The sequence below is a fragment of the Macaca fascicularis genome, chromosome 14 (genome assembly GCF_037993035.2).
Source record: "Macaca fascicularis isolate 582-1 chromosome 14, T2T-MFA8v1.1".
Lineage (NCBI taxonomy): Eukaryota > Metazoa > Chordata > Mammalia > Primates > Cercopithecidae > Macaca > Macaca fascicularis.
The window spans coordinates 33,915,907-33,938,056 of NC_088388.1; the positions used below are offsets into that span (position 1 = coordinate 33,915,907).

A 22,150-nucleotide genomic window follows, 5' to 3' on the forward strand; every position below is an offset into this window, starting at 1 on the left:
AAGTGTTTCAGAGAGTATCATGTAAACTGGACTAATTCTGCTACAGCAGTTCTACAAAGGCTTGAAGAAAATCTTTGAAGTACTGCAATACAATTTTCTTGGAGCCAAACCATAAAACACATATATAAATGTTTATGTCTGCAAAACTTAGGAAGAAGGGAGAAGAGATATTTTCCCCTTTGCATACTTAGACAATGCTGAGTCTGTATCCTCCTGGTCTAAAAATTGAGATAACTGCATTCACTACAGGTAACCATGTTATCTTTATGACAGACTGTTAGTAAGATTCTAAATATTTGACTTTGCTTCGTGCAACCATCTCATTATTCAAAAATATATTTTCCTTAAATTTCCTGAGTAATGTAGTTATGAATAAATAGTGCAATGTAAAATATTAGACCCTAAGTTCAATTTATAAAATGAAGATTTTTATGTAAAAATTATGGTCAAGTGTCATATTTTGATAATATTTCTCAAAGAAAGATGATTCATTTGATACAACTAATTACAAGTTTCATATCCTACATGTTGATGACCATACAGAAACTATAAGACATATAACCGTCAAATATGAATCTACTCTTCCTTGCCAAATGAAGCAATGATGTTCTGCCAGCCAAACTAACAGGAAGCATGTGAAATGAACACAAAAGCAAACAGGCCTTACACTGCCTAAGGGAAAGTCAGCAAGATGGCAGTTTCAATCATTCGGAATAATACTAAAGCAGCCTTAGGCTTTTCTCAGAATGGAAACATGTCACTATTACTGCAATATTTCAACAAATCAGAATGCAGAGAAAAGAACACTTATGCAACCACATCTCAGAAGGGCACTTTACTCAACATTTAAGTGGAAAACAATTATAAAGAAATTTCAGAAAAACTGTCAGTGAATATAAATGACTCAGGGAAAAATGTTTTTTCTTTCAAAGTGCTTAATAGATTTTTCAAAAGCTTACCACTTAGAAACAATTTCCTTATATATTCTCCTTAAGGAATTATTAATGTAAAGACAAATTTATATAAAGTGGTAAGTGAAAAGTTTGATATTCAGGCTGCCAGTAAGAAATGCTCATTTTTCCCCAGTATAGTACTACTACTTTGGAAGGTTTGATCAAAGGGAATAAGCTTTCACAACATTTATATAGGAAGTTAAAAAATACTTCAAATATTTTGGGAACTTACCTAATCAGTATACTTTTAGCATGTGTCTAGTCATGTAGCCATCTTTGGTCAATCATCAAAAAATCAAAGGGAAATTGGCATGACTCAACCCTAACTTTAATACCGCATGATTGTGTCGTGTAAGCTTGTTTTGTGTGAGAGCTGCTGTGGTTTTAGCAGAGAGATTAACAACCGGACCTAAGCTGGCCTCCAAACCTTGCCCTGCTGATGCCTCAAGCTCTTTGAAGTCTGACCATCATACCTGGCAAAACAACAGTGGGAACTAGGATGGTGTCAGATCTAATCAAATTGTTTGCTGCAGCATAGCTAACTATGGGGTTCACTAATTGGCCCAATTGCGGATTATACCTTTTGCTACAGATTCAAGACAATAATTTAGTTAAATGATTTTTTTTTTATCTTTTCTAATTAAGATTCCAAAGTGGGAAGAAATAGGATTAGACAGATTCTGAAAACTGTGTTCTCCTTAAGGTGGTATGCACTTTTGATAGGTTAACTATGGCATGTGAAATATAGAAAGTATAGTAAGTATTAAACCAACTTCTGGAGATTCTGTGAAACCTATGTAATGCTATTATATACTGATATCACTAGAGAATAAAAACATAAATATGAGAATGATAATATAATGAATATATCAAAATGTACACATGTAAAAAAATTACATTTCCATTGTTAAAAAACGTTAATTTGGGTTTATTTTTGACAAGTGATTTAATCTAAATGAATAGATGCCTATATTAAACTTTGATTTTTTTTTTCTTTCTGCTAGCTGCAGTGTATCTAGGAATAAAAGTTAGTTGAAATAACAAACAATATTTGTAGTATATTGGACTACAGCCCATGATGCTACAACTTAATAAGGCTCCCAAGCCAGACATTTATATTTCCATTATTTTATTTTAGTAACATAATTGTGAGTTGACAAGCAAGTTAATCATCCCTCTCCCAATCTCTAGATACAGTAAACATATTCAACGTTCTACTTCTCATTTAAAAACTGGAAAGGCTGCTGAAAATAAGCATAGGGAATAAAGTAAACCTAGGACCAAAGATATCATGAAACACTCCAAATTATTACACATTATCATAGCCACTAGCACTCCTTAGTTTGTAAGAGTTTATGCTTTTCCAATATGTAAATAATAATCCTATTGAATAATCCTACTGAATAGTACCAAGTTATATCGCAATATAATTATAAATCTAATTTATATTGGTTCTATTCTAGTCTTAATACTTGAGAATAAATCTATTACATGAGTATATCAAAAATAATAGCTACCTAATAAAAACTAGATTGGTCAATTATTTTGTTGAGAATAAGTTCTTGGTGACTGGAGAGGTACTGAGGTCCTATTCTGAATTAGGGACAAAGTATGATAAGACAACCTCGAGTAAACATGATTTACTTTGACATTCTCTACTCTCAATATTCATTTAGTTTATGAGGCCCACAAAGATACACTATTTATGATAATTGCTATTTTTTGGACCAATTACAGCCTACACAAGTAGTGTTAATCTTTATATTGAAAATTTGTAGTAAATACCGTAAGTCTTCTGTATATTTAAATGTTAATCCAGTTACTGTACTCTCTGACTTGAACTTAGAAACACTGAATCTTTGAGCTGGAAAACTGTCCCACTACCAAAGTGGAAACTCTCTTTGTGAAAACCTTAATGGATGGTGCAACTAATGTAATAATACATTATTATCATTTATATTAATTTTATGACTAGAATGTGCTACAATATGATCGAGCTGAAAATATAAAATCAAAATAGCAAAATATTAAGTGCAAGTGAAAATGTTGCGTTTATGTCATCAAATATGCAGCCACATTTCAAATTCTGCCAAATCTTACTTGTTTATGTACTATAATTACATCATAATTACTAAAGAAAAAATTGGTTAATGATAGCCTGATATTAAAGAAGTAAAAATTACAGAAGCTAAGAAATGCAAGTTTAACCAGTTATTTTAGCTTGGAAGTGATGCTATGTATTCAAGTTATCTTACACATAACTAAGAAGACAGTGTGTACAGGTCACTTGACTGGTAGAGCTTATATCATATTTATAGCTGTATTTTTGTACTATTTTAAAAAGCCCATTCATAATTTATCTATATTATATACATTTAAGCAAAGATTTTATACCTATTAAGTAAATAACCCTGTTCTTGATTCTTAGATATGAAGACGAAAAACACATCATTTATGTGTATTGAATCTATGATTGTATCTTAGTAAAGCTTTTGTTTAAAATGTTTAAACACTACATAAAAGTATAAATAAGTTAGTATAGTACTTGCTACTTAACAAAGGCTCAACAAATGTTTGCTGTGATTAAATGGAGGTTAGGCAAGGTTAGGTAAATTTGATCTGGTTAAGATCAAGGAGTAAGTAGTATATAATGGTTAATCACATATGCCATACTATGTATTGCTTATAAGAATCATCAATTTTCAAAGAATTGGAAAGCGATTTCTTTTAACCTGAAATCACAGTTTAAACTTTCACTTTTACTTATCTAGAATGCGTTTCAGGATTTCAGTGCAATTAGTATGGATATGATTCTGCTACAGTTTTTGTAGAGGGGCTAATTTATAGAGCTTTGCAGTTACAGGTATTAGCAAAAATTTTTACTCTGATTAGATAAATATTTTCACTTGAATCTGGACAATACCAGCACATACTCTGAGAAGGAAGAAATATTCCTTTGCTTTCTCCAAATCACTCAAAGAAATTAGAGATTATGAGTTAAAGTTGCTCTACCTGTTAGAGGCCCTTGGTAGCTGCTAGTAAAAAGATAATCAGTTTTCATACATATAAAGGGCAATGACTTAACAAATCAAAAAGGTGCCCTAAAAATAGAGATGAGAGTGCTTGCCTGCTTCTTTTGCCCCATGTTTCCAACCTTGCCCCCTTTTGAGACATGTGACTGACAGTAAATTCCAACACGTAACAAATTTGCCTGTGGAATTGGAAATGTTATTTTGGCTTTCCCTGCTAAACTACCTTTCACTTCTGAAAGTGAGACTCTGATTCAATGCCTGATTCAATGTCAGATTCAACTATCTTTCACTTCTAAAAGTAAGACTCAGATTCAACAGACTATATATTTTAGTCTCAGACTTTACAGGCTAGCAAGGTTATATTTTATTTTTAAAAAACTATCAGGACATTTAAAAAGAACATTTATTTGTTGTGAGTATTAAAACAGTAGCATTTGCTCGATGATTTTACCCTCAATAAAGGAATCCTTGAACTAGTTACTTTCAAGTCATTTCTACTCCTGTTTCTAGTTTCTTTAATATATTAACAAGACTTACTATCTGTTTGGATATGCATTTTAGAATGTACGATACTACATTTAAAACATTTTAGGTGAACCACATGATTTTATTGTATTCTAATTATACCTATATATGTACTTCTGTTTGGTTTGTTTGATTCCTTAGTTTTTATTTTTTCTAATCACTAAATTGAATATTATGGCATAAGTAAATAAGTCATTTAGAATGTATATATTTATATTAAAATAACAAAAAAACTCAAAAAAACCTTAAGTGATTAGGTTATTAGCCAAAAAGGTACCGAGTTTGATTATATAGAATTTTAAGAAACAACAGTCTATTTGTGTTTTGTTTTCAAACATTGCTTCTAAACCACAGGTTGACCAATTACAATGATTCTTAGTTTAGCATAGTGGGAACAAGAGAGAAAATGAAACAGAAACCTGTGTGGTTAATAAAAGATCTTTCATCAGCTCTGACGGTGAAGTGCAGTTACTATTAGAACCTAAAGTGGGACCTCTCCTCTGAGAGACCTCTCTGACAGGAGAGGTCCCACTTGACATCATATAAGTTCTTTATTTTTCTCTTTCCCTCAATTCCCAATAAGACTCAATGAGACAGAGAAAGAGAAATCATAAACATGATTCACATTACTGTACTACTTTCTTCTCTGGGTACAATATTTACTTTCACAGGGGAATCACCTTGCTTAGTTTGTATGGTAATAGAAATGATATCTCAGATGTTGTTGTTAGAATACTGATTTTGGGGAAAAGGTGCCACATGGAGAGAAAAAACTTATGTCTTCCATTAAAAATATAAACTCAGAAGAAAATGATAAGCATGCTTTCCTTGTGACACTAAACTATAACTGTATCTTTCTCAAAGTTTGAAGCAATATTATGGTACATTACTCAGTATTCTGTCAGAAAAGCTGAAACAATGTTTGAACAATTACAGTGTTGGGTTCCACTTCAATGGTTTCTTTTGAGAACTAAAGCAAATTAGCTCAAGAATCACCATTTCTACACTCTCGCTCTTTTGGCTTTAAGTGGCTTTTGAAGGGAGTGTCCCCAGATGAGAAACTTCTAACACTCCTGCAGAGATGACCTGCTTGAAGAACTGGCTGCCTGATTAACTATTAACTGCTCTCAATAGGATTAGATAATTAAGGACATTGATGACCATTAATTAGGAGGAGGGCACATTAATTTGTCACTGGATAGGGCCCTTACAATGATTTATAGGTTAGTGCTACTTGCAAATGTGAAGGGAAAGAGAAAAAGAGAGAGAACCATTAAGTTACCTTATCAAGTGGCCAGCTTAAAGAGGGCAGAGGGTCAAAAAAGGGCCAAAGTGGTCACTTAAGGGTGAAGTCCCAAACACCAAAGCAGTGCCAAGCCACATTGACCATCATTTGGTGATGAAGTTAAAAATATGCTAATTTATTGGTGGCAATTCTCTCTTTTTATGGTTTCAAGCAGTTAAGACAAGTGGCCTGCTTAGGAGCTTTTCATTTGAAAAGAGATTAAACAAAATGGTTTGTCAAGGCTGCTTGGCTGTTTTATGTCTTTGTTAAAAAAAAATTGTGCCGACTATACTGATAACTATCACATCACCCAAAAGCCATCTCTCTCTAAGCATTTACTTCATTAATAAATACATCAATTCTAATTGCTTAATAGTTCTCTGTTCACTTGCTTTTTAGCAAGATTAAGTTGAAATAAATCTTTTGTCCTACTACTTTCTGCCACCATTGCTTACGTAAGGGTCACAAAAAAAGTTGCAGTGTCTTAGAAAATGTACTTAAAGACACTAGTGTAAATTATAATTGTTTAGTTCCACACGAGGAAAGGTAATTTCACTAATAGTAAAGAAAAACGCTTTTAAAATGTAGATAAGAATCCTCTTAGCCACAGACAATTATGGGTAGCATTCACATTCCACACGCAAGTAAGCACAGCTCATTAACATTTAATTAAATATGCTTTTGAAAGCCATGGAAATATGCATATCATATTTATCATGTAAGTTTGGAGCTTACTTTTAATAGATATTCAAAAGAAAATCATCTTTGCCATACTTGATATATTGTAAAAATAAAACAATAGTCTAAAAAATTATTCTGTTATATCAGAAGAACTTAATAATATTTAGCATAAAACATGTCCTAAGAATTTCATTAAATAAGTGAAAATAAAAATAAAATAAAGTAAAAATAAGTTAAAAATAACTTTACCTCAAGACTGTAAACTAAAACATAAAAATTCTCTTACCTCAATAGTGAACAGCTTCCTTTTTAATTTAAAAGCTAAGTCTTTGACATCTGATTCATCACAGATCAAGTTATTAAGCCGAGGAATCTGCCGTATATGAATCAAGCCTTGTGGAAAGGAAATTAAAAGAAAAAAAAATTAAACATTGTCATCGGATGCATAAATTAAATAGTCTTACAGCAGAATCCTGTAAATTTACACACAAGCATCCTCCTCTTTTAAAACTGGAGCTTACTACCAGGAGCAATGAAGCAAATGGTGTGATTATACTCAAGTAATCAAGCAGAATAAGATAAACAGAAATCCTTGTGCGACGAAAACTAATTGCACTTTGGTACAGAAGTACAGATGTAAAGAGGGATCTTAATACTTGTCAAAACTACAGCCGGTTTGTGTGTGATTTTCTCTTGTATTTACAGTAAGCAAATATGGCTATCACCTTGCATGCTGCCCACGGCACCACTGAGTGATCTTTATTTTATTAAATGCACCACTAAGCAGCCAGCAAAACAAGGCTTATAGGTTACTGATAACCAGTGAAGCACTCATGAAAAGTATTTCATTTTGTACCTTATTAATGACTTGAACAAACCATTGAAGAAAACTACATTTCAGGGTACACTCTAGGACCAAACGTTAACCCCTATGCCATCCCAAGACACTCATATCTATGGCATGTTAGACCTTTATGTAGCTGCTATAAGCTTTGCAACAGTGCTAGGTAAACCATGAGCTTTGGCCTCTTGTCAATAGAAACACTTGCTAATTTTTTCTGACAAGGGCACTGGATGGCTTTTGTGCAGCCTAATGTAGTTTCTGACTAAACTAGGGGTCATTTCCCACAGATGAAGACATGGAAGGTTCTTCACTACATCTTTCTGCCTGACTCAGCTCATATTTAAAAATTAACATCCTGAGGACACTGATCCAAAACACGGGGAGGAAAGGCAAATTACAGATTTGAACAAAGAGACAAATCTTACTTATAGAACTGCTTCTCTAGTACAAGGTTTTGTAAGTATGTTTAAATGCTTAATAATGCATCTATTAGTCTTAGCTTAAACCTTTAAAGGTACTTAGCTTGAGAAATGGCCTCTTCAAAAATAATTAACTAAAATACCTGACAATTTTTCAAACTTAAAAAAATGTAAAAGGTGTTTCAAGAAGACAGCTTTTAGCTACAAATTAAGACTATCTCATACATATTATTTAGTAAAATATATCTATTAGAAATAGGCACACCACACTTTTATTTGCACATTTCTTATTTTAACCTTAAATGTGCTTGCTTAGCTATCAAGAGACCTTATAGAATAAATTAATAATCTCATAATCAGGTCCTCCTTATTAACAGAAAGCATACTAGTCTTTAGAACCACTCATTACTGTGTGGAAAATAATTTATCAATTCAGAGATTTTTGCACAAAGAATCATAGCCTTTCAACCTTTGAAATACTTTAATCAAAATAATATTTTTCAGAACATAAAATATTTTACAAAATGCATAAGCTCATAATACTTGTCTTATAAAATCTGGTAGCAGGCTTCAAAGAAGCTATACTCAGTCTTTAGAGGTTTCCATAGAAGTATGGTAGCTCCATAATAATGGTAGCAATAATTTGTATATACTAAGAATAATAGGTAAAAATCTGTTATTCACTGCATTCTATATTTGGTTTAGACCTATAATACTTAGACCTAACTACTACATTTTTACTATTCATATAGTTCTACATAAGACTCTTTATTAAAAAGAATCCCCAAATTAACCAAATGACTACAATATTACTAAAAGTAAAAAAAAAAAAAGTAGAAAGTCTGATGAATTCACCTGTGTTTATTTCAAGGTGGCAATATTTTATAATTTGTTCATAACTCAAACTAACAAGAAAATGAGTAAACAGAGAAAAGTTCAAATATAATGAAAGATCTTCTCTTTCTGAAAATGTAATTGACTAGGAATCTGTAAATATAATCCAGTATGTATCTTATTATACGGCTACGCTTTGTAAAGTATAAACTGCTTTAGAAAACTGTCATTATTAGAATACGGTATTTATTTCAAACATGGCTAGTAAGTATGACTGATTACACGGCTACCCTGAGACACTAGGACAACAAAATATACAACTGATTCAGCCATGCCTTAATACTTGGGTTTGACTCCTTTCAGTTATTATAGTCTATAGTCTTAATGTAGTTGGGTAATAAGCTGCCATGGAAGACTGGACAGGAATGGAAAACATTTAATAGGTGTATTGTAAAATTTATACTCCTTGACTGTATACATTTGGACTGAACAGGATGCTTCCAGGTAACCTAAAAGCAGCCTGCTCATGCTCTTCTCATTATGAAGGTTCTACTTACCATGATAATCCTTATACAATGGATTAGTTTCTCTCTCAGAACCAATAAATGATTCCAGACCAATTACTATATCTGACAAGTTTGTGACACGGGCAATAATGGCTTTATTCTGCAAAACATGGAAACAAAACAGTAACGTTAAATGTTATGTTAATAATATAATATCTGTAAAATATCACTATGCCATCTCATGAAAAACTGTAGTAGAGATAGACTATCAACAGAGAAATACCTTAAAAGTTAAAGCTACTATAGGCAGAAAACTGGATGGAAATATGCCCTTAACTGAAAATGCTGGCCCATGTAGTCACGCTATTCTAATTTGAAGAACTGAAGGGAAAACATAAATTGGTAGAAGATATAAATTGATTAGTTCTGGTAGAGAACATAAATTGATTATTTTTCACTTGTATTAGGGAACAGGACTACCTTTATTCTCATACATGATTATTTTTCAAATTACTTCATTCAATGCCCATTGGAAAACCTGTCAGACAGCAGGATTAAGAAGCAGTAGATGGTACAGCATAAAGTATAGGGCAAGAGTCTCACTGTCGTCTGTCAGCTGGGACAAGGTCCCAGCCCTGTAACAGCTGAGGTCCTCTGTGACATATTAGAAACAGGGAAAGGACCAGCTAAGAGACTGCAACATGGCTAGCTATGGAGTCTTCTGTTTTCTCTTTCCAGATGCTGCCACTTGGCTCTGGGATAATAATAAAGGGAAAGAAAAGATGGTAGATGACTAACATTTAGACCAGTAGCCTATCCTTTATTTGTCGACACAATCTGAGATGAACTGAAATACTGCTAAATACATTTTAATAAATGTCACATTTTGCCAGATCAAAACAATAGGTTAATATGTTTACAAACATAGTATGTCCAGTTATTAAGTAGTAAAAGTTCTAAAATACTGAGAATCTCCTGGCTATAAAAATATAATAATCAAATATCTGGTAGGGTTTTTTTTTAATTCTTTAATTACTGGAAATCGAGTATTCCTTTTAGCCCCTGACAGAGTGGTAGATCAGAAAACTGTGATTATATGCTATGATGTCTTAGACAATTTTTTGCTTAGCAGATCTAGATAAGTTGAAAATTTTTTTTGTAAAATTTTGCAATTTTGAAACTCTCGTTTTATACAATGGTAATGCTCACCAGTTTAAAACTAATCTTTGAAGAAGAGAATGGGAAATACAAAACAGTCAAGAAAATTTATCAGCCTGCTATATCCCCTGTTAGAAAGAGGTCAAATATAAGAAGAGATTTTCATTTTCTGGAAACATGATTACAACTGAGCTTACTAATATTCTTGCTTCTTAAGTCCCTTTACAAAGATGGCATAAGAATGGAAAATTAAAGAGGGCTGGTCAATGTTACCTGACTTGGTATTATGAAACACATAGTAGCCTGTGTCACCAAACATTCTGTTGAAATGACTGGTTAACTCACACCTAGGGCAGTATTTGAAACTCCTTCATAAGTTGGAATGTGTGTTATATAAAGAATGTTTCCGCATTATATAAAGAATGTTTCAGCCTTTGGATCAGTGTTGTTAAAAAGAATTAGTAAAAACAATTATTCTTAATTGTCTTTAATATGTTCAATCACATGGGCACACTAAGTATAGAAAAACATAATTTGGAAATGCCTATTTTTTCTAAGGCAATTTTTCATTCAATGGTGAGAAAATAATCCAGATTGATTCCTTACTTTCAGTTCTGTGCCACAGGGGATGGTCCTACTCCAGGAATAACAGGGGCTTCAGAGGCCATAAACATGTTCCTCTCAATATTTCTTTAGCCAAAGACCATTATATCAAACTCATCCAGGTTGGGTTTCAGCCAGTTATTCTTCACCCAAACAAAAATGTCTGCCAGACATTCCAACAGCTGGGATACAGTTCACAATGAGTCAACTTGAAAATGATTCATTGTGCTGAGTATTGAACAATGTTGGGGTGGGGGTGGGGTGTGGCTGGGTTGATAGTAAAGGGTGAGAACAAGTGGGAGATGAAGAATAACCATGTGGTTCCCCCATTAAGAAGAATCACGGATAATAACCAGCAGGCTCTTATCATTTCATTTTTAGGATAAACTCAACTGGGAAGAGTACTCCTGTCATGGACCCTCAGATGAACAGGCATTTATAAAGGCTACTGACAATATTTCTTAATCAAAAGGTCAGATTTCCTTTTATCTATAAATAAAAGACTAAGCCTTTGTATCTAAATATCTGAATCTAAAATGATACAAGTTAATTTTTGTTAGAACTCATCTATTCAAGATTTAAGTGATATAAACTAGGACTTTCTCAATTATATGAATAATGGAAATTACAAGGTTTAAAGATGAGATAAATTTCCATTCTGAGAGTACATAAGCAAGGTACTGTGTATTTAAATTGTCAACCTGACATTTGCTTATTTCAAAGAGGATTTGCTTCTTTCATTTAATCTTAACATTTACTAATAAACCATTTTATATCCTATTATGTTTATCAACTTCATAAGTCTTTTAAAGGTAGTTTGTGGGAGACTTAAAAAAAATCAGTTATCCACTTCAAAAGGGAAAACTAGTGAATTCTAAGTAAAAAATATGTACAGCCTAGATTTCAAAATTTTCCAGAAACTCATTCATGTATTTCATTTATTTCTGAGTTTCACAGGTTTGCATCATAGTTATTACTCATAAACTAAAGTCTATTGAAAAAACTTTCATAAAGTATTAATACAAGAATAACTTCTAATCATACTATTACCACAAAATTAGTTATATAGTTTCACAGTGATCTTACTGCTTTCTGCACGTTTATTTTGCAAAATTGTTTGCATAATGTGGCAGACCAGATTAATTGTGAAAGTTGTGGGGATATCTGAAAAACACTTATAGAATAAAAAGCAAAGGAAATTATATAAGAATAACATCTAAGGTTCTGACTGAGAAAATGTTTATATTTACTATAAACTTATTCAACCTCCTAGTTATGTGTAGGAGCATAAAAGACATTTGGGCTTATAAACTTACATGTGTTTTAAAAAGTTAAAAAAATTGTTACAGATTACTTCTGCACCTCCAAGCTTCATAACGAATATGATCTATTGATGTAATCTTACCTTAAAACCATTCTTGTCAAAAGGTCTTTCAAATAATAATATTAATACTAAACAGTCTTTTAGATAAAAGCAGGTGAATTTACTTAGAAGAATCTAAAATTAACAGCTTAAAAAACCCATAAAAACATAATAATCACAATTCACTTTAGCAGGAATACACTATGGATAATAAATTGTCATAATATAACCAGCAGTGTTCAGAAAGCTTTAGCATAATGATCTGAGGACAGGCCTTGAATCTGGGAACATCCACATTCTCATCTTAACAGATTCGAAGTGTTTTTATGTTATTAGCCAAGATGTAAAACCCCTTTGGTCTTCGGTATATTAATAGATAGAAATGGACAAGTAGAGGTATTCGTACATCAATTACTTAAATTTGAACATAATCTTTGCATTAATTTTGAAGTTGTTACAATACAGTTTCCAATATGGAACATTTCAGTAAGGACATTCAGAATTCACCAATCTGGGTAAATTAATGCTTATGGTGTATGTATGGTATAATGACATCACCCAAGTATGTACAATGATATTGCCCCCCTCCTCCTTGCCCATCTGGATGTGAAAATGTAGGATGGCTCTAAAATCCTTCTTATCCTAGACAAATCTCCCTGTGCTCCTGGGTGAAAGTTGTCAGCTCTGGACAGTAGCCAAGACATGACTAGGAGGGAAGCCAGAAGAGAGGAAAGCCAGTGTCCAGGAGTTTTAAGAGTTTGCTGGCAATCTCAAATAGCATTGTATTAAGTTACATAAAGAGCTCTTAAAGTTTTCTGTTGCAACATAATTTAATTAATCATTTAAATTTAAAATTCGTCAAATGGTGTTGCAAATAAGCAAAGCAAATCAGATTGTCCAGTCTTCTACCTTTGTATTTCAATTTTAATTTCAAAAAAAACCTTCAGAGCATTTGTTTTGACTGTTTTCTGTTTGGTTTCATAAAATGTTTCTTGTTTGCCATTATAGAATGGTAATACATTTTTTATTAGGATACAACGAATCTGTTAAATGGATTTTAAATTAAGGAAGATTAATTTAATGCTCCCTTTCAATTCAAAGTTCTTAAAGTCAAAACTATGAATTTTGTTAAGAGATAAAAATTTAATCACTGCCATTTAAAGCTCCCACAATTTTCTAATAAAAATAGTTCAGATACCTATTTAGAGTTACCAAGTAACAATCAGAATACCTTAAACCCTCAATATTTCTTTATTTTCCCAGACCTAATTATCTCAACAATATAAAAGATGTAATTTGTACCAATACAAATATATTTCCAGAAGAAATTTTAGTAAGAGGATTAAGAAGTGATTAACCAATAACTTAATTATCAAGAAGCTTGAAAGGAATAAACCAATCAACATAAAGCATTTATGCAACGCCTCAAGTAAGAGCAAGTTCTTCAGTTACTCTATACTATTTAAGAAAGACAGCAAAATAATATGAAAGGAAGAGCTCTCATTTGAGTACGGCACAAATATCAGATTTGGGGCTATAATAGCCTGAAAGCACTATTAAGTTAATGTTAAAGACTTAGAGAAATATTTAAGTTACTTTATGTTTGACCATAATACATGATGTAGTGGGTGCGTGTTGGGAGAGAGCGGGGAGGGGAATCCCCACAATAAAAGCAAGTATGTCATAATCAACAGCTCAATTTATAACAACATTTTCTGAAAAATGACGTGCATAGAACACGAATATAGTAGAACTTAAGACCTTTCTTTGTTACATAATCCAAAAAATAAGCTTGGATCCAAGGATAAATCTGGGGATATTTAATGAGACATTTATTTTTCCATGCTTATTAGGTTTTCCATTCCACAGAAATCAAGACTATGAAATAATAAAATCATTTATACTACATTTATAACTTTTTACAAACTTGCCCCACTTCCTCCAGAATTGTCACTTGCTTCTGTGGATTATATTTTCATTTTATTAAAAATATTTGATAGTGGGAAAATAATTCTGTTCATAATTATGAGATTTAGAATATTTGTAATAAACTGATGAAGGTATTAGATTATATCTTTCCAGATTTAACACTGAACTTAAAGTAAAGGTTAATTTTAGAATACAGAGGAACTTTTGTAAATTAAAAAAATTCTAAATGTAACATTCTCTGCCTAGCATCACATAGTAATATTCACATAGGAAAATTGTAAAACAAACATATTTTGGTTCTTTATCCTAAAGCTCAAAACATATCCATGAAGGGGCTAGTGGCAAATACTCCTAACCTCGATGGTGAAAAAAATTGCCAAGATATCAAAATTTACTAGGAATAGATAATAGAGCCATAACTCTTTGTGCTTTCTACATGGTCAAATATTCAATATTCTAAATTTTGATTTGAAAATGGTGGTTCTTTATAATTGAGACTTTTAAAAGAACACATCGTTTTACTTTCATATATATTGTTTATAATATATTTACACTGGCTTCAAATATTCAAATAAACATACTTTGCAGAACATTTATTTATATTAATTTTGTTTCTTTTTCAGTAAGTTATTCTATAAAACATTAAAAAAACTTACATATTCTGAAAAGCCTCAGAAATGGGATGAACAAACAAAATACTGAAATGAACAGGCTGGACAGAATAACAGTATAATATTCAAAATTAATTATAGGCATTTTTCTTAACTATACGTCTAGTTTCATATTAAGAAATCTACCCACAGAAAAATTTGTGTTTCATGATTAAAAATGTTTTATGGGAAACTTCCTAAATCAGAAATCTTTTTTTAGTACTTTAATACTTGAAACCCTAAAATGCAATTCACAGATGTCCAAAAGCTCACGCCCTGCCTGGAAAAACAATTGCTAATATCCAAATATCAAACAGAGCATCCAGATGATGTTTGTGATGCAGTAGCAGGTTAAAGATACTAAAGTTTAAAATCAGCTTAGAATAATCCCATATTGAATACAAAATTATAGCCTGTCATCAGGAGCAGGTTGACAGAGCCAGGTCCAGATGGGAGACTGGCTGGGAAAAAGGCTGAGGCAGGTGGGAAAATGATGGGAACCTGACGGAAGACAGGACTACTCCCTCTGCTGGCAAGGTCCTCACCTGCTTGAATTTTTAACAAATGACTAGCTTTTCTTTAATTATTTAAGATATTATCAATAAATTATGTAAGGTGCCCCCCTTTCAGTCTGCACACTTTCAAACTCAGGGTGTCTTATTTTCACTAGATCAATTTTGCAAAAATATAAGGATCCAATGTTTCACCAGGAGGTCGAATTATTTATCTTGTAATTTAAGTGCACCATAAACATAAAATATAGCATTATTTTTATAATATAAGGCCTTTAAAAATTAGGAATGCCTGTGAATTATGTTTGTTGATATATATACTTTCTTGAAGAAAAAAAATTCTTGGGCTACAGACTTCACAATCTCTTTCTCAGGCTCTGCATAATGCCCGTAATGAAATAATATAGAAATGAACCATATAAATCAACTATACAGGGAACAAGGAAACAGCATGTCACAGCAAAACAGCATAGATGTACAGCGCCAAACCTATCTGATAATCTAATGATCTGAGTTTACAGATATTATGTACTAATATGTAAGAAATTAAGAACTAATGTTCACACAAAAAATTTGCTAAATTTTACAGAAAAATTATTCAATATTTGATTTTCAATGTAAGTTAATAGCTGCAGCAAAAACATTTAGTAAAAATCTGTTCTAAGATTTTGGCCTACAACCAGAAGCTCCCAGAACAGGAGGGATCAGCTTTTTCACCCACTGTTCTCATCTGAATCCTGGCTTAAAAGCTATTCCAGCTCCCAGCTTTCCAGAAGGCTCCATCCCAGGAATCCTTGCCTGCCATTTGGTTTGCTGATTTTAATCTCTCAGGACTTTCTTACAGTGGCTCTACTATGCTGAACTGGCACTTGCTTCTAGAAGTGAGTTATTATTAAACCTGTAGGTCAATTGTGGCACTAACAACTCTTTGGAAGCTTTCAGCCACAGTGTACAATTTGCTAGTCTAATTAAATATTAATTCTAAGTGTTACATTTTGTGGCTAAGAGCTTTTATTTTCTATCATCAGCCTGGAAGAAAAAGAGGTTACAAGGCTAATTTAATCTCTCTCCTGTCCTTCCCAACATTAAAGATTAACTACATAGGGTGCGAAAACATTATTAAAGAAGCAAGAACTCTTCATATAGCAATAATAATGTAATTAATAGCAAAGGGCTAAAACATAACACTAGGACATAATATCTCACCTGGTACTTAAACAGCTTTAAATTATAATTGTTTACAAGCATGTTTGGTCTCAACATTAAGAAATAAGTATCAGTTATTTCTGATGACGTTAATCTTTCTTTAAGGGAAAGCATGCATCCAAGTATATAAATAGGAAAAACTCAAAACTCATGTTTTCTCACAGGTATTTTTCAGATAGCTTACAATGCCAAAGAAAAAAAGTTTAGTAATTTTATTTGTAAAATAAATGAAAAATTAAATAAAGTTGTACTTGTTTTCTATACACAAAAAGTGATATAGAAGATAGTTTATGATAAAAATAATGTAAAAGATCATTTTCCCTCTTTTTCTCCTACCATATTCATGTAGCTTGAACACACAGGGCCCCCCACTCCCCCTTCTGCTCCCAGAACAGTTGTGTCCATCCTTGGACACTGGGCATTATAAAGACGATGCAGTCCAGTAGCCAAAGATTCCATATGTCCAAACAGATGACTCAATCGCCATACCGTGATGAGACATTTCACTATTTATATCATTGATACATTTGAAAAGTTGGGCCCTAAATAGCCCTTTAGCTAATAACTACCACCATTATAGGAACTACAGAATGAACAACAATATGAACAAGAACATCACAAAGTTATTCTAGAGAAACCAAAAATATTTTAAACCAATTTTTTTTTTTTTATGGCTTACTGAACATGCTTTGGTTAGATTAAGTGTAATGAAAGGTTTCTGAATCGTACTTCTGTTTTAAAGATGAAAATGAACCCTACTGACAATTTAAAATATATCCTGTTCTTATTCAATATGCATATTTACAAGAAGACAAAGTTATACATATACTACTATGCTCAATATAGGCAGAACTTTATAGACAATTTAGAGTTTGTGTATTAGAGTTTATTTGTGTAAAAAGTTTCAATCATCCTTGTCCAAAAAAGTAAATTAAATATATATGTATAATGCATACAAGCTATGATGTGATTTTAAAAATTAACCAGTTATCAGCATGTGTAGTCTGAAACAGAAAAAAAAAAGCTGGAGCTATAAGAATTCAAAGTCTATGGTAGAAGGATTGAAATACAGTTAGACTATTTATTATTTTAAAGAAAAACAGATTCTGTTTACAACTTACTATACTGACACAAAGTCACTGGAATTTGATAAATATGATATAAAACTGAAACGGGTATACTATAATTTAGTTCATTTTAAAAACTGCTTCTTTTAAAACTCTTAAATATGTAAATTTCTTATAATCAATTTCAGACTAGTTAAGAAGATCTGAAAACATTAAAGGCAGATTCTCAGTTGAGAATATCCTGATTAAGAATTCATAAAAAAATGACACTCTGAATATCTGGCTTTATCCTTTAGTAATTGTAGCTATGATCAAGAGATTAATCTGTAATTTTCATCCTTAAATATTCTTCTTAATAAAGTTCATTTAAAAAGATCATTTGAAATAAAGTTATATGACTGAAGGTGGTGTTATGTTCATATCAACAATTAGATAAAAAATATTTTCCAAAATTTTATAGCTGTAAACTCACAAAAGTATATTTTTCTTCACCATGCAATTATTCTTAGTTCTTGTTTTAAGAATAAAAGATTTCACACTGAGACAAATTCACAAGGCCACTGGAGTCCACATTTCATAATCCCATATTAGTGGTTAGTTCTAAAGCGGTCCATTGCTTGACTTAGAGTTTAGCTGCTAAAATACTCAGCATGAACAAAAAAGTTTATGGATGTGAAAAGGTTTGCTCTGAATTTCTCTATATAGAAACATACTGTATCATTCACTTCAGTGGGTTCAAAGCTCTAATACATTAATGTTATAGAAGATTAATTTGAAAACACATCAATTAAAATAATACACTAAATAAAATATCATTCATTTTTCAACAGACATATTTTAACGAGGCCCTTTCTCCCTCCTTTTCATCAGGAAATGAATTTTCCTTGGTATAAGTTAACATGCTAGTAATAGTTTCTTCAACGAGATAGCTGGGAAAAAATTCTACAGATCAAATTATTACAAAACACTGGGTATGTGATAAAAATTGAATAAGGCTATTAATTCACCAAGCGCCAATGATGACAAATGAAAATATGCTATAGGGTAGTTTCAAATCTGAAATTTGATTGAATAAAGTAAAGCTAAATAGTTTGCCAACTACTGTTCTCTAGACAAGTACATTAAACTCTGGCAATACTTAAAATTATTATACAATGAAAAAACATAATGACATATTCTATGATTCAGAATGTCAAAGGAGTTTTCATTCTTGCATTATTGTACTTCGGGAGAGGTTTATCAAGTTGTTGTTTATATTTAAAAATTCCTTAAAAGTGTAGACTATGACAGCTTGAATAAAGACTAACAATAATAAGTAAATTTTCTTTTTGAAAATTGCTGTGAGAACAGTATAAGATAACTTTCTCCATTTCTAATTTTAATTAGTTTAAGTGTTTACATGTTTAGTTTAAGTGTTGTAATTTAATCTAGTTTAATTAGTTTGTTTCAATATTTATTTCCTGACAATTTTAAGTAAAAATGCCTTAAAAAATACAAATCAAAAACAACTTGCCACAGATTATACTTAAAAATGCATAAACTAGGGGAAATTTATTTTCTTTTCACTTCATTAATAAAATCATCAAAAGGCACAAAACTAAGTTTCTATTTCCAAAAAGAATAAATGTTATTGGTCACTATTTTCTTCAAGCATGCAACTGTTACTGGGAATTGAAAATAAAATTAATTATTTTCAAAAGCCACAAAATGTTTGCATAATTTGGAGGTGGATGACAAATTTTGCTAGTGGTAAGCCAATTCCCATTTATAGACCAACAAATTACTGTTTCATATCTTGCTAGATATGGAAGTCAAACAGTATCCTATTGTAATTGCTTTAAAGCTACCACTTTGCAAAAGAAAAAGATAACTCATTAAAAAGTTTCAAAGGGTACAAAAACATTTCTGTTTTTAACAGTAAAAGGGGGACAAAGCAGCAGAATGTTGAATGTAGCTGAAATATAATAACCTTTAACATGGGTATTTACACCAAAGTTTTTAAAAGTTGCAATATTCTCACAATTACAATAATATGTGGGAAGAGTTTAAAGATAGTGTTTTAGTTCCTTTTCTTAGATGTAACCTTTTCTCTTTTTTTTTCTTTCAATCCACCACAACCTCCTTCACTCAACAACAGAGTTTTGAACAGTTGAGTTGTGAGAATGTGAGCAGCTGCTGTTATTATAACTAAAGGTCTGTCTACTGCTTGAGTCTGAGAGACCACATGTTCGGCTGTCCTCTCATCTTGCCATCCTCACCAATTAACTATTAACATGGAGGGCTGTACACATGCTCTTGGGGGCTCTTTAACAGGCTTCTTGGCGAGTGGAACAACTACACAGCAGGGATCTGGGAACTGAGTAATGCCGGAATATAGGGGAGCCGTCCGTAGTTCTGCTCCTTCTAATGACACTTTACTCCATAGTTCAGCATGTAACAAAGTCTGTATTTAACTTAGCCATTTTCACACACAGTTTTAGTTCAACGTCTTTGGGCAGACACTAAAACTATATTCTAGCAAGAGACAGTATGAGTAATAATATTACTTCACAGGGAAAATTGTGTAAGATTATACATATATATACACTTAAGACATTCATAATATATTTGTTGAACAATTTTAGTGTTTTCTTAACAGATATTTAGAATTTATTTTTATATACTTGTTCCAAAGTATGCTTGCCATTTTTTTTTCTGTGGCATTAAAGAAAATAATCTTTAACCTGAAGGAAATAAAAAATGTCAAGTTCAAAGTTGTGGGACTGAACATAAAACATTTCAAAGGCAAATTAAAAAATAATTATTGTTCATTCTACTTGCAAAAGTCTTATTATAACAATAAGTTAAAATCAGTTTTGAATCTATGTCATTATTTTCCCTATTTTAACTTTTCCCTCTCTTTGCAATTTCCTTAACTATGTGTTCCTTCCCTACAATGAAATTAAACATGGGAAGCATGCCAAAAGTATAATAAAGGGTAACTAATCATTACTATACAAGTCTGACAGAATGCTAATAACTAAAGTAAGAACACCGACTGGCTGGTTTAACAATTCAAGAAATAAGGATATTTTATACAAAATACCTTTAATCTAATGTTAATTTATATAATGCACTCAAAGGTACCACAATTTTATTATCTATACATGCCAACTATATGTATGATAAAATTTTCAAGGATATCCAACCACATTTCTATTTCTGCCCAAAACCACTCTACTACCACACCCAAGCTCAAGTATCAATAAACTCACATATACTACTTTTCTGTTCCATCCTATCTTTTACATTGTTGAAAAAGTTCCATGAGAATAGAAACCTTGTTTGTCTTGTTAGCTACTGTATCCCTGTAGGTGCCTAGAACAGTGCCTGCATTGTTAAATAAGTGTATAAGTTAAATTACCCACAGTTATTCAATCACCATTTAAACCCTAACTTACAATCTCCAGAGGTGGCACTGGTCATAGTGGACAGGAAGCTGATGTATGATGTTTAAAGAGTCTTGTTTCAAGATAGTGATGCTACTAATATTTGGATGGCCAGCTGACTTTATTTATGCCTCCTGGTTTGTCTCAGGCCTAACCTGTGAGAAGATCCTGTCAGTGTCTTCCATAAAAAGAGGCGGCAGGAGATTTCTATTGCTTTGATAGACTTTTATACCTTATTTTTTGTAGCCTTATCTCTGTTCAAATCCTCAATTTTGGAGATCTGTTTAAGTAATAATAGTGAAGATGACAACTGCTAACATATATTGAATGCCTACTATGTGCCAGCACTGTTTAAGTACATGTTATTACTAATCCTCTTAACTGGATACTTTTTGCTCCATTTTCACAGGTGAAGCTGAGGCTGAAAAAATTAAGACTTGACTAAGACTATGAAACTAGTTGGATCTATCTGCCTCTAAGATCTCAGGCTCTTTCTATCATTGAATGCTACTTTGTGCACAGTTTGTTTCTAAATTTCGACTCTAGTATCTCTGTGGAACAATTAGCATAGCACAGTGGTTAAGATTATGGTAATAGGAGGTAGACTACTTAAGTCTAAATTCTGCCACTCATTAGCTGTGTGATCTTGGGAAAAGATAATGACAGTACCAACCATATGGGGTTATTATGAGAATTAAATGAGTTAAGATTTGAAAAGCATTTTGGACTGCAACTGGCCCATAGTAATCACCATGTAACTTTTTATTAAATAAACTCACAGTGCCCTGGTTATATGTATTCATACATCTTTGATTACCTTTCCAAGCATACTGCTTGCAATTCTTATTCTCTTTCCTTAGCCAAAGACTGATTTTCCTTGACAGACTTTAAAAGTTATTAAAAGTTTTACCTATTTATATAATGATGGGTTGGAAGAAGTATATGTTTTATATTTTCTCCTAAACATTTTCATATAAAAACAAATATATGGTCAGATATCATGTTCAAAGAGCAAGGGAAAATTTATTTGTTTTTTATAACTCAATTGGTATTAGGGCTAGAAGACTACTATATGATAACTTTGCAAAAACTGTCTAGGAATGAGAGATTGAAAATTGGGAAAATTTTAGAAGGCTGTGCAGTTTTTTTTTAAAA

General features: G+C 31.9%; 1 protein-coding gene and 1 long non-coding RNA gene across 5 annotated transcripts in view; one reads left to right on the forward strand and one right to left on the reverse strand.

The window, feature by feature from the left end:
* LOC123568618 (uncharacterized) overlaps positions 1-11,312 on the forward strand; it is a 113,284-nt gene extending 101,972 nt beyond the window's left edge. The window contains exon 3 of the long non-coding RNA XR_006692024.3: positions 11,222-11,312. This is a non-coding gene — a long non-coding RNA (uncharacterized lncRNA). The remainder of the gene's footprint in view (positions 1-11,221) is intronic.
* The window catches only part of ELP4 (elongator acetyltransferase complex subunit 4), a 258,974-nt gene that overhangs the window by 118,166 nt on the left and 118,658 nt on the right, over positions 1-22,150 (reverse strand). For all 4 annotated transcript variants that reach the window (XM_005578322.4, XM_005578321.4, XM_074014000.1 and 1 more), the window contains exons 8-9: positions 9,131-9,239; positions 6,763-6,869 (exon numbers count right to left, since the gene is read on the reverse strand). In XM_005578322.4, coding sequence (XP_005578379.3) covers positions 6,763-6,869; positions 9,131-9,239 — 216 coding nt within the window. The remainder of the gene's footprint in view (positions 1-6,762; positions 6,870-9,130; positions 9,240-22,150) is intronic.